The sequence below is a fragment of the Macaca nemestrina genome, chromosome 2 (genome assembly GCF_043159975.1).
Source record: "Macaca nemestrina isolate mMacNem1 chromosome 2, mMacNem.hap1, whole genome shotgun sequence".
In the NCBI taxonomy this organism is placed as follows: Eukaryota; Metazoa; Chordata; class Mammalia; order Primates; family Cercopithecidae; genus Macaca; species Macaca nemestrina.
The window spans coordinates 121,038,230-121,052,020 of NC_092126.1; the positions used below are offsets into that span (position 1 = coordinate 121,038,230).

Genomic DNA, 13,791 nt, shown 5'->3' on the forward strand with positions numbered 1-13,791 from the left:
GGAGGCTGGGGTGGAAGGATGGCTTGAGCCCAGGAGTTCAAAGCTGCAGTGAGCTATGATCACAACACTGCTCTCCAGCCTGGGCAACAGAGCAAAACCCCATCTCTAAAAAATAATAATTATTATTAGTAATAATACATTATAAGTTAATGGTTAAAAGAAAATCTATAGTCCACACTGATCTAAATGAATGAATAAATGAAGAAAAAAATTAAAAGTTCTTTCTTACTACAGAATTCCAACAAAAAATGTAAAAGAAATGATAGAAAAATTACTATTTGGCAACAACCACAGTAATCATTGTTACAGGCAAAGACGTTAACATTATGGGAACAGATAAAGCATACAGGGGAATTCTTTGTACTCTTTTCTGCAACTCTTTTGTATGTCTAAAATTATTTTGAGATAATAAGATTTTTTAAATGTGTAGCCTAGATGGACATTTTTTGTCTCTTACTTTTATTTTTTTTCAATTAGTTGCTCACTCCAAAATTCTTACAGAAAGACATTTTCTATGTCCACTCCATTAATGTACTGCTTAATCTTTTTTTTTTTTTTTTTTTTTCAGATGGAGTCTCCCTCTGTTCCCCAGGCTAGAGTGCAATGGCGCAATCTCGGCTCACTGCAACCTCCACCTCCTGGGTTCAAGCGATGTTCCTGCCTCAGCCTCCTGAGTAGCTGGGATTACAGGCGTGGGCCACCATGCCCAGCTAATTTTTTTCTTTTTACTAGAGATGGGGTTTCACCATGTTGGTCAGGCTGGCCTCAAACTCCTGGCCTCATGATCCACTCGACTTGGCCTCCCAAAGTGCTGGGATTACAGGCATGAGCCCCCATGCCTGGCCCATGTACTGCTTAATCTTAAAAGTCTTGTGATAGTCCCCAATCCCTCACTATATCAATGGGCTGACCTCTGTCTAGCAATGAACTCGGTCCTCTCGCTACTCCAGCTCTTCCCTCCTCTCTAGATGATCTTAATAATAAGTGTCACCAATTACCCTGCAAAATCAGACCAAAGCCTAAGAATCATCCTTGGTTCCTCTTTTCCTCACCCTCCACATGCACCCTATCTGAAAGTCCTGTCGCATTTACATCCAAAATATATCCTGAGTCTAACAATTTCTCTCTAGCTCTATTGCTATCACTCTAGTCTAAACTATTCTCTCTCACCTAGACTGTTATCTTGTACAACTACCTGGTTCTTCTTTTATACTTTAGCCATAGCCACAATCCATCTTCTAAAGAATCTAAGTGGGCTTTTTCATATAATTGTCAAAGTGACTTTTTATCATTAAAAGTAAATCAAGTTATGTTATCCCCATGGGTAGAATCCTCCAATGACTTCTGATTGCCACTCTGAGTAAAATCCAAGCACCTTACCATAGCCTATAAAAGGCCCTCATATTTGGCTCCTGATCCCCTTTTCAAGTTTATTTTATACCTTCCCATGAGTTCAATCAGCATGCTCTAGCCAAGCTGGCCTTCTTTCAGTTCCTGGAACACACCAAGTTGTTTTCTCCTTCAGGTAACTTAAACTAAGCTGTTCTCTCTGTTGGGAAATTCTCAACCCCAGGTCTTTCCATGGCTGGCTCCTTCCTACCATTCAGGTTTCCATAAATGTCACCACCTCAGGGATACCTTCTCTAACCACCTGCCTAATATGGCCTCGCTCCCTCACCAGTCACTATCGACCATATTACCCTGTATTTTCTTCAAAGTACTTACCACAATTTTATTTATTAAACAAAATAGAAAAATTTTGTTTATTTGATTATTATATGTCTTCCTCATTAAAGTATAAGCTTCATAAGGGCTTATATGTCCATCTTGTCCATCAATCTTCAGCATTTGGTTGGGGAAAGCTGGAGGCTGTGGCGGCTCTGTGGGGCCTCCCGACGGGCTACAGCGTCACCCTATTTTTCTTTTACCCATTTTATTTTCCTTCCTTTTTTGAGACGGAGTTTCGCTCTTGTAGCCCAGACTGGAGTGCAGTGGCGCAATCTCGGCTCACTGCAACCTCTGCCTCCGGAGTTCAAGCGATCCTCCTGCCTCAGCCCCTCTAGTAGCTGAGGTTACAGGTGTGTGCCACCACACCCAGCTAATTTTGTATTCCTAGTAGCGACGGGGTTTCACCGTGTTGACCAGGCTAGTCTCGAATCGCCCTCCTCGGCCTCCCAAAGTGCTTGGATTACAGGCGTAAGTCACTGCGCCTGGCCGTTTTTACCCATTTTCTAATCAGATTTTTTGCTTTCATACTGTTGAGTTTAAAGAGTTCCTTATATATTCTAGATACAAGTCCTTTGTTGGATAGGCGATTTGTGAATATTTTCTCCCAGTGTGTAGCTTGTTTTTTCATCCTCTTAACAGGGTCCTTCACTGAGCAATAGCTTTTAATTTTGATGAAGTCTAATTTACTGAGTTTTTAAAAATTTTCTGTGGGAGGCTGAGTCAGGAGAATCGCTTGAACCGGGGAGGCGGAGGTTGCAGTGAGCCGAGATCACGCCATTGCCCTCCAGCCCGGGTGACAAGGTGAGACTGAGTCTCAAAAAAAAAAAAAAAAAAAAAATCTGGATTGTGCTTTTGAGGACATACCTAAAAACTCTTTGCCCTAGGCTAGGTTTTTTTAAAAGTTTTATAGTTTATGTTTCTCCTATGCCTTTTTCTAATTTTTTTATAGTTTTATGTTTTACATTTACACCTATGATCAACTTTAGTTAATTTTTGTACAAGGTGGGGGGTTTAGGCTGAGGTTTTTTTATTTTATGGATATCCAATTGCTTTCCCCCCATTCGTTGAAAAGACTATTCTTCCTCCACCGAATGATTTTCGCAACTTAGTCAAAAATCGGGGGGATGGTGGCATGCTCTTGTAGTCCCAGCTACTCAGGAAGCTGAGGCAGAAGGATCACTTGAGCCCAGGAGCTCAAGATTAGCCTGGGCAGCAAAGAGAGACCCCCATCTCTAAAAAAAAAAAAAGAAAAGAAAAAGAAAGAAAGAAAAAAGAAAAAATCAGCTGGCTATATACACTTGTGTGAGTCTATTTATGGGTCATCTATTCCGTTCCACTGATCAAAGTTTTTTTTAAAGACAGGTGGAGGCTGGGCACGGGGGCTCCTCCTGTAATCCCAGCACTTTGGGAGGCCAAGGTGGATCACCGGAGGTCAGGAGTTCAAGACCAGCCTGGCCAACATGGTGAAACCCTTTCTCTACTAAAAATAAAAAAATTAGCTGGGTGTGGTGGCAGGCGCCTGTAATCTTAGCTACTCAGGAGTCTGAGGCAGGAGAATCACTTGAACCCAGGAGACAGAGGTAGCAGTGAGCCAAGATCGCGCCACTGCACTCCAGCCTAGCTGACAGAGGGAGACTGTCCCAAAAAAAAAAAAAAAAAAGACAGTTGGAGGTCCGAGAGAGAGATATAGAAAAAATATCTTTTGGCCAGGCAAGATGCCTCACACCTGTAATCCCATCATTTTGGGAGGCTGAGATGGGTTGATTACCTGAGGTCAGGAGCTCGAGGTCAGCCTGGCCAACATGGTGAAACCCCATCTCTACTAAAAATACAAAAATTAGCCAGGCGTGGTGGCACATGTCTGTAATCCCAGCTACTCGGGAGGCTGAGGCAGGAGAATCACTGGAAGTCGGAAGATGGAGGTTGCAGTGAGCCAAGATTGCACCACTGCACTTTAGGCTGGGAAACAGAGTGAGATTCCATTTCAAAAAAATAAATAAATAAAATAAAAAATATCTTTTGAATTTGGCAGTTAGTAGTTACTGGTGACATTCATGATGAAGTGATGGAATTCCTAGAAGCCATATTGCCAAGAGCAGTGGGCTCAGTTGTGAATTACTGTATGCCTGGCTAGGAACAATGAGGATACTAAACACATACACAAAAATATTAAATACATTTGGCAATTTATACATTAAATATTTATTAATGTTTTGGGATTGTTGTGTATCAGTAATTATACCTAGTAAAAAGAAAGATCAACATTCAAATTCTCCAGAAATGTTGGGTGGCCAGGTAAGGAGGAAGAAGAGCATTTTGAAAACCAAAACCAAAACCAGGAAAAGCTAAAAAGAGTTTCTTCCAAATCTCCTAAATTCATAGAGGCTGAATTCACATCTTCAGTCTCTATCCCCCAAAGTGAATTTTAAGGGACTTGAGAAGCTTATATCCCATCTGAAAACATGCTGCATGATTTCCTCTTTCATGTCTCCAACTCCGTATGTTTCTGTTATGCTTTGCTAGTAAAGAAATTTTACGTTTTTGTCTTTCCACCAATCATATCATAGTCCCCTGTTGTCACTCATGCAGTGTCTTTTTCTTTTTTTTTTAATCTCTAGCACCTAGCATGTAGCTAGCACATAACAGATTCTCAATACATATTTGCTGAGTGGCTACTATATCATTATATCAATATTAGAATACTCAATTATTACCCTAATGAAAAAGAGAGATGGATTTCCTTTATAACTGCCACTTTGAGTTTTTTTCAGTTGTTTGGAATAAGAATGAAAATATTTACATAATTAATCTGCAAATAGTGAATGCCAACAAAAATGTAATTCTTAAAACCCATATTGGTCGGGCACAGTGGCTCACACCTGTATTTCTAGCAATTTGAGAGGCCAATTTGAGAGGATCACTTGAGTCCAGGTGTTCAAGACCAGCCTGGGCAATATAGTGATATCTCATTTCTACAAATAATTTTAAAAAGTATCCAAGCATGGTGGCATGTGACTGCAGTCCCAGCTACTCAAGAGGCTGAGGTGGGAGGATTGCTTGAGCCCGAGTGGTGGGGCTGCAGTGAGCCAAGATCGCACCACTGCCCTCCAGCCTTGGTGACAGAGCAAGACCCTGTCTAAAACAAAACAAAACAAAAATCTATATTGCCATATTGTTGTTCATGCCATGTTTGTTCCCTTGGGAAAATAAAATAAAAACCTCAGTTTCTAAATTTATTTGTTTTCTAGAATGGGACTTAGCAGGTGGTCTTAGAAGAAACTACTTTGCAATAACTTATTTTAACATTTTCAAACGAGAAATATAAAAACTTGAACTCACTCCTTTTTTTTTGATTTCACTGGTCATCTGTCAAAAACAAACAAGATATAATTAAATCAAGGAGAACATTTTAAAATTAATTTAAATTGTTTAAAAATTAAATATATAGTTTTAAATATATTTATTATTCCTTTTAAAAACACCAGTTATATTGAGATTGTCTTAACTACAAATTAAAATGATCTAAGGATAAACTTTTTATTTTTTTTTATTTTTTATTTTTTATTTTTTATTTATTTTTTTTTTTTTGAGACGGAGTCTTGCTCTGTCACCCAGGCTGGAGTGCACCGGATCTCAGCTCACTGCAAGCTCCGCCCCCCGGGTTCACGCCATTCTCCTGCCTCAGCCTCCCGAGTAGCTGGGACTACAGGCGCCCGCCACCTCGCCCGGCTAGTTTTTTGTATTTTTTAGTAGAGACGGGGTTTCACCGTGTTAGCCGGGATCGTCTCTCGATCTCCTGACCTCGTGATCCGCCCATCTCGGCCTCCCAAAGTGCTGGGATTACAGGCTTGAGCCACCGCGCCCGGCCAAGGATAAACTTTTTAAAGAGAAAACATAAACTTACAGTTTGAGGATAATCAGGTGGTGGTAATAGAGGTGTTCTTTTATCCAGTGTTCTGTCTAAATTTCTTTTGGCTCCATCAATTCTGAAATTTATAGTTAGAAATATGACTCTCTTGATAACATTATCGTAAGTTACTAAAACATTACAATTTTAGCATTTTTCCAACTATACTAAGAGATATTCAAGAGTTATCTTACTGTATTTTTTTATGAGAAACAAATCCCAAAAGACATTATCAATGAGACCTTAATTTTTAAATAATGCATATATATGTAACAGGGTGAGAATAAAAATCAAAATCAAATTTTTTCAAGTATAACTTACTGACCATTTTTAAATTAATCCCAATGGATACTGGGCTCTTATATGTATCTCTGTTCAAATGTCTGCCAGTCTGTCAGAGAAGCCTCCCTGTATCCCCTATGTTAAGTAGCACCTCCTTCGTTATCCATCCATTTTATCCTCATTTATCTTGCTTCAAAGCACTTACCATCATTTTTATACAATATTTTGTAAACTGTTTTATTCACTGTGGTTATCCTCAGTGCCTAGAACAGTACCTGGCACATAGTAGCTGCTCAAGAAACAGTTTACCTTCAAAACTGCTTATAGATTTTTTACATCCATAAGATATAATTTTCTCTTTAAATTAAGTTGTATAATGTGTAATCCATTAATCTGTCAATAAATATTTACTGAATACCTATATTATGCAAATAACAATACTAGATCCTATTAAAATAAAACAACAAATCTCAAGGACTGATGAACTGACTGAGAAGAAAAACAGAGTGCCATACAGGTACCCTGTGGTTCAGAGAGGGGACAAGTTCACTTTCATCTGTGAAGGCCACATACACATGTTACCATTAGCAATGAGCTTTAAATGAAAGAGAGGATTTCAGGTGGAGACATAGTTTTCCTGGGATCTAAAAAACAAAGACCCCAAGGAACAGGAAGGCAAGGAAAGGATCAAAGGAGGAAAAAGGAAGCAGGGGTCGTCCAATCCACCCAAAGGTGACAGTGTCAAGTGGAGATAAGTCTGGAGAAGTGGATTGAAATATCCAGCTAAAGGCCTCAAAAACAAGCTTTTTAATCCAATAGACAACGGCGAGTAATCGAGAGGTTTTGAGCTTGGAAACATATTTAGGAAGACAAATCTAATAGTCTATAAGGCTAGATATACTAGAAGAGATGGCCAAAGAAAAAAGCATACAAGGGAATTTAAAAGAGAATTCAGAAAAGATTGGAGGGTGTCAAGTATGACAGGAATGAGGAAAAACAACAATTGAATGAGCAAAGGAGATACCATCAGATAGGTAAGAAGAGAACCAAAAGAAAAAAAAAAGAAAAAAAAATCTGAAGGAAAGGGCATCCACTGGAGCCATAAAACCATAGATTGGTAGATGGCATAAAGAAGGACCATGTCTGTTTTGCTCACTGCTTTCGCCACACCACTTAAATAGTATCCATCAAGATGTAGGAGCTCACTAAGAATCTGTTGAATGAATGATCAGAATAGCATATCTGGAAATGATCTTGCATATCTAGTTTAGTACCTTACCTGATAGATGAATCCTCTCAGCAATATCAAGCTGTACCCTTGGGACTCCAGGGGCACAGCTTGAGAGAACCATGAGAGTACTGTGAGATGGGCGGGGATGTTGGAAGAGAGGTGGCAGTCATGACTTTATTTTTTAAATTTGTGTGGGTACATAGTAGGTGTATGCATTTATGGGTTACATGAGATGTTTTGATACAACCATGCTATGCATAATAATAATATCAAGGTAAATAGGGTATCCATCGCCTCAAGCATTTATCCTTTGTGTTTCAAACAATTCAATTATACTCTTTTAGTTATTTCAAAATATACAATTAAATTATTTTTTATTATAGTTACCCTGTCATGCTAGCAAATACTATGTCTCTTTTTTTTTGAGACAAGAGTCTCGCTCTGTCCCTCAGGCTGGAGTGCAGTGGCATGATCTCGACTCACCAAAACCTCTGCCACCCAGTTCAAGTGATTCTCCTGCCTCAGCCTCCCAAGTAGCTGGGATTATAGGCTCAGGCTACTAGGCCCGGCTAATTTTTTGTATTTTTAGTAGAGATGGGGTTTCATCATGTTGGCCAGGCTGGTCTCAAACTCCTGACCTCAAGTGATCCACCTGTCTCGGTCTCCCAAAGTGCTGGGATTACAGGCGTGAGCCGCTGTGCCCAGCCCTTTTTCTCTTTTTGTACCCATTAACCATCCCCAATTCCCTCCCCTCATCTCCCCGACTACCCTTCACAGTCTCTGGTAACCATCCTTCTATAATCTATCTCCATGAATTCAAAGAGTTTAATTTTTAGCACCCACAGATAAGTGAATGAGTTTAATTTTCAGTGCCCACAGATAAGTGAAAGCATGCAATGTTTGTCTTTCTGTGCCTGCCTTATTTCACTTAACATAATGACCACCCATGTTGTTGCAAATGATAGGTTCTCATTCTTTTTTATGGCTGAATGGCACTCCATTATGTGTATGTACCACATTTTCTTTATCCATTCATCTGGGTTCTTTGTTTTTGTTTTGTTTTCTTTTTTAAAGCAAGTTTATTAGAGAAGTAAAGAAACAAAAGAATGGCTACTCCATAGACAGAGCAGCCCATTCATCTGTTTATGGACACTTAGGTTGTTTCCAAATCATTTTTTTGTTTTTTGTTTGTTTTGTTTTTGTTTTTTGAGACGGAGTCTGGCTCTGTCGCCAGGCTGGAGCGTGGTGGCGTGACCTCAGCTCACTGCAACCTCCGACTCCCTGGTTCAAGCTATTCTGCCTCAGCTTCCCAAGTAGCTGGGACTACAGGTGCGTGCCACCACGCCCAGCTAATTTTTGTATTTTTAATAGAAATGGGGTTTCACCATGCTGGCCAGTATGGTCTCAATTTTCTGATCTCGTGATCCACCCGCCTCGACCTCCCAAAGTTTTTTTTTTTTTTTTGAGACAGAGTCTCGCTCTGTCACCCAGGTTGGGGTGCGGGTAGCACGATCTCAGCTCGCTGCAACGTCTGCCTCCCAGGTTCAAGTGATTCTCCTGCCGCAGCCTCCTGAGTAGCTGGGATTACAGGCACCCACCACCACGCCCAGCTAATTTTTGTATTTTTAGTAGAGACAGGGTTTCACCATGTTGGCCAGGCTGGTCTCGAACTCCTGACCTCAGGAGATCCACCCCTGTTTGCTATTTTCATGTCTTCTTTTAAGAAATGTCCCATTTAGATCTTTTGCCTATTTTTAAATCGGATTATTAGATTTTTTTTCCTACAGAATTTGTATTAGGCCATTCTTGCATTGCTGTAAATAACTAAGACAGGTGTGGTGACTCATGCCTGTAATTCCAGTCCTTTGGGAGGCCATGGCAGGAGGATTGTTTGAGCCCAAGGGTTTGAAACTAGACTGGGCAACTTAGTGAGACTTTGTTTCCAAAAACAAAAAAAGAAAAAGGAAATTTTTAAAAAAGAGCAATACTTGAGACTGGGTAATTTATAAAGAAAAGAGGTTTAATTGGCTCCTGGTTCTGCAGGCTGCACAGGAAGCATAGCAGCATCTGCTGTTAGGGAGGCCTCAGGAAGCTTATAATCATGGTAGAAGGTGAAGGAAGAGCAGGCATGTCACATGGTGAAAGCAGAAGCAAGAGCAGGGATGGGAGGCACACTTTGAAGCAACCAGATCTCACGAGAACTCACTATCGTGAGGACAGCATCAAGGGGATGGTGCTTAACCATTTATGAGAAATCTACCCCCATGATCCAATCACCTCCCACCAGGCCCCACCTCCAAAACTGAGGAATACAATTCAACATGAGATTTCAGTGGAGTCACACATCCAAACTTATTAGAGTTGTTAGAGCTCTTTATATATTATGGTTATTAATCCCTTGTCAGATGGGTAGTTTGCAAATATTTTTTCCCATTCTATGGGTTGTCTCATCACGTTGTTATTTCCTTTGCTATGAGGAAGCTTTTTAACTTGATATGATCCCATTTGTCTATTTTTGCTTTTGTTGCCTATATTCATGGGGTATTACTCAAGAAATCTTTGCCCACTCCAATATTCTGGAGAGTTTCACCCAGTTGTTTTCTTGTAGTAGTTTCATGGCCTTAGATTTAGGTCTTTTTTTTCTCTTTTGAGACAGTGTTTCAATCTTGTTGCCCAGGCTGGAGTGCAATAGCATGATCTTGGCTCACCGCAACCTGCGCCTCCTGGGTTCAAGCAATTCTTCTGCCTCAGACTCTTGAGTAGCTGGGATTACAGGCATGCACCACCATGCCCAGTTAATTTTGTATTTTTAGTAGAGACAGGGTTTCTCCATGTTGGTCAGGCTGGTCTCGAACTCCCGACCTCAGGTGATCCACGCGCCTTGGCCTCTCAAAATGCTGGGATTACAGGCGTGAGCCAGTGCACCCGGCCTAGGATTGTTTCGTCTATATCTGTGAAGAATGTCATTGGTATTTTGATAGAGATTGCATTGAATCTGTAGATATTTGGGGGGTAGTAAAGACACTTTAACAATATTAATTCTGTTGGGCTGGTCACGGTGTGCTCCCAAAGTGCTGGGATTATAGGAGTGAGCCACCATGCCTGGCCTGGGTCTTGTTTTTTTATCCATTCAGCCATTCTGTGTCTTTTAATTGGAAAGTTTAGGCCATTTACATTCAGTGTAATGGCAGGACTTACTCCTGCCATTTTGTTATTTGTTTTCTGGTTTTGTGATCTTCTCTTCCTTCTTTCCTTCCTTCCTGTCTTCCTTTATTGAAGGTGATTTTCTCTGGTGGTATGATATAATTTCTTGCTTTTTATTTTTTGTGTATCCATTGTGAGGTTACCATGAGGTTTGCAAATACTAAAACCCATTATGTTATGCTGATAACAACTTAATATTGCTTGGATAACAAACAAATAAGCAAAAAGAAGAAAAGTAATAAAAACTTTTTTTTTTTTTCTAGACAGGGTCTCATTCTGACACCCGAGCTGGAGTACAGTGGTATGATCTTGGCTCATTGTAACTTCTGCCTCCTGGGCTCAAGCAATCCTCCTTCCTCAGCCTCCTGAGTAACTGGAACTACAGGCATGCACCACCATGCCCAGCTAACTTTTTGTATTTTTTGTAGAGATAGGGTTTCTCTATGTTGCCTAGGCTGGTCTCCAACTGCTGGACTCAAGTGATCCACCTGCCTCAGCACCTGAAAGTGCTGGAATTACAGGCATGAGTCACCGTGCCCAGCCAGTAATAAAAACTCTACACACCTTGATTTCATCACCCTGCTTTTTAACTTTTTGTTGTTTCTATTTATATCTTATGATACTTTCTATGTCTTTTTTTTTTCTTGTTACAGAACAATAAACACCTTTATTACATAAGCAAAGACAGAAAGGATGAGGATTTATTTGCCTTTCTGGGCCTTGATTTTCCAAAGATAAAACTCCAACTCCCAGGCCTCTAGCACATAGCCATCTGCTGGGCCCCACTGTTCTGGCCTTGATGTGATGCATGCAAGACGCTTGCCCTGCTGGAACTGTTCCTCCAGAAGACTGCTGATTTTGGCATTCTTTTTCTTTTCATCATATTTTTCTTCTAAATTTTTTTAGATTGTTTTTTATTGAAAATCTCTTCCTCCTCAGGAGTCAGCTCGGCCCCCTTCTTGCTGCCCAGGGACAATGCACACTGGGACTTGCACCACTGTCAGTAGAGTGTGCTGTCACTGAGCATGATGCAGTTCTTCAACAGCATCTTGGTATGGACCAGTTTGTTATTGGACACATTGTAGACAACATTGATAATCCTTGTTTTGTATCTACAACACTCTGAGCCCTAGGAGAAATTCCCTACATCCAGCCTCAAGGTATGGTATTTCTTGTTATGTCCCTGCACATGGACTGTGTGGACGCAGCGGGGGCCAATCTTGTTGTTGGCAGCGGGGCACTCCAGATAATACTTCCACTTCTTGTGGGAGGGCTTACTCTTGCCCCTGTCTTGCAGTACTTATGCCAGATGTCCTGAGAGAAGCCCATTGCTTGGCACCTGTACTGTCTATGTCTTGGAAAATTGTTATAGTTATTATTTTGATTGGTTCATCTTTTAGTCTTTCTACTTAAAGAGTAGTTTACATACCACAGTTACAGTGTTATATTCTGTGTTTTTTCTCTGTACTTAATATTACCAGTGAGTTTTGTACTTTCAGATGATTTCTTACTGCTCATTAATATCCTTTTCTTTCTGATTGAAGTACTTTCTTCAGCATTTCTTGTAAGACAGGTCTGATGTTGATGAAATCCTTTAGCTTTTGTTTGTCTAGGAAAGTCTTTATTTCTCTTTCATGTTTAAAGCATATTTTTTCCAGATGCAGTAATCTAAGGTTCCTTCAGTACTTTAAATATCTCATTCCTTTCTCTTGGCTTGTAAGGTTTCCACAGAAGTCTGCTGCCAGACATACTGGAGTTCCATTGTATGTTGTTTCTCCTGCTGCTTTTAGGATCCTTTCTTTCTCTTTGAGCTTTGGGAGTTTGATTATTAAATGCCTTGAGGGACCAGGTATGGTGGCTCATGTCTGTAATCCCAGCACTTTAGGAGGCTGAGGGAGGTGGATAACTTGAGGTTAGGAGTTCGAGACCAACCTGGCCAACATGGCAAAACCCCAACTCTACTAAAAATACAAAAAAATTAGCAGGGTGTGGTGGCATGTGCCTGTAATCCCAGCTACTCAGGAGGCTGGGGCAGAAGAATCACTTGAACCCAGGAGGCAGAGGTTGCAGTGAGCTGAGATCGCACCACTGTACTCTAGCCTGGGTGACAGAGCAAGACTCCACTCCATCTCAAAAAAAAAAAAAAAAAAAAAATTCTTCTTTGGGTTAAATGTTAAATCTGCTTGATGTTTGATAACCTTCTTGTACTTGAATGTCAATTATCTTTTTCGAAGTTTGGGAAGTTTTCTGATACTATCTCTTTGAATAAACCTTCTATCCTGTCTCTTTCTCTACCTCCTCTTTAAGGCCAATTACTCTTAGATTTGCCCTTTGGAGGCTATTTTCTAGATCTTGTAGGCATGTTTCATTCTTCTTTATTCTTTTTTTTTTTTTTTTTTTTTGTCTCCTCTGTGTATTTTCAAATAGCCTGTCTTCAAGTTCACTAATTCTTTCTGCTTGATCAATTCTGTCATTAAAACTGCTATTAAAAGAACGCTGATCCATTCTTCAGTATTTCAATTGCATTTTTCAACTCCAGAATTTCTGCTTGATTTTTAATTATTTCAATCTCCTTAAGTTTATCTGATATAGTTTGAAATTCTTTCTCTGCGTTATCTCGAATTTCTTTGAGTCTCCACAAAACTGCTATTTTGAATTATCTGTCTGAAAGGTGACATATCTTTGTTTCTCCAGGATTAGTTCCTAGTGCCTTATTTAGTTTGGTGAGGTCATGTTTTTCTGGATGGCGTTGATGCTTGTAGAAGTTCCTCAGTGTCTGGGCACTGAAGAGTTAGGTACTTACTGTAGTCTTCGCAGTCTGGGCTTATTTGTATCTGTCCTTCTTAGGAAGGCTTTCCAGGTATTTGAAGGGACTTGGGTGTTGTGATCTAAGCCATCTCTGCATTAGGCTTAGATCACAACACCCAAGTCCCTTGGTGTTACTACCCCAAGCCCAGTAACATCTTGGTTCTTGCAGACTCATAGAAGTATCACTTTGTGGTCATGGATAAGATCCAGAAGTATTCTCTGGATTACCAGGCAGAAACTCTTGTTTTTTTCCCCTTACTCTCTCCCAAACATTCACAGCCTCTCTCTGTGTGCTGGGCTGCCTGGAGCTGGAGGTGGGATGACACAAGCACTACTATGGCCACCACCACTCAACCGTGCTGGGTCAGATCTGAAGCCAGCATAGCACTGGGTCTTGCCCAAGACCCACTATATCCACTACCTGGCTACCACCTATGTTCACTCAAAGCCGTAGGTCTCTACAATCTGCAGGTGGTGAAGCAAGACAGGCTTCTGTCCCTCCTTTTCAGGTGGTGAGTTCCGCAAACCCCAGGTGGGTCCAGAGATCCCAACTGGGAGCTACGGACTAGAGTCAAAAACCTTAGAAATCTACCTGGTGTCTTATTATACTGCCGCTGGGCTAGCACTCAAA

The 13,791-nt window shown here is 40.6% G+C and overlaps 1 protein-coding gene and 1 pseudogene across 8 annotated transcripts in view; both read right to left on the bottom strand.

Annotated features, from left to right (window-relative positions):
- LOC105482662 (dynein axonemal heavy chain 12) overlaps positions 1–13,791 on the bottom strand; it is a 234,841-nt gene that overhangs the window by 208,707 nt on the left and 12,343 nt on the right. For 7 of the 8 annotated variants that reach the window (XR_011620106.1, XM_011742883.3, XM_011742901.3 and 4 more), the window contains exons 3-4: positions 5,633–5,714; positions 5,068–5,094 (exon numbers count right to left, since the gene is read on the bottom strand). Coding sequence is in view for 7 of the 8 variants with exons in the window: in XM_011742883.3 (XP_011741185.2) it covers positions 5,068–5,094; positions 5,633–5,714 (109 nt within the window). In the remaining variant the exon portion in view is untranslated. The remainder of the gene's footprint in view (positions 1–5,067; positions 5,095–5,632; positions 5,715–13,791) is intronic. The other variant, XM_011742885.3, reaches the window with a different exon arrangement.
- On the bottom strand, positions 10,834–11,681 carry LOC105482655 (small ribosomal subunit protein eS8 pseudogene; annotated as a pseudogene).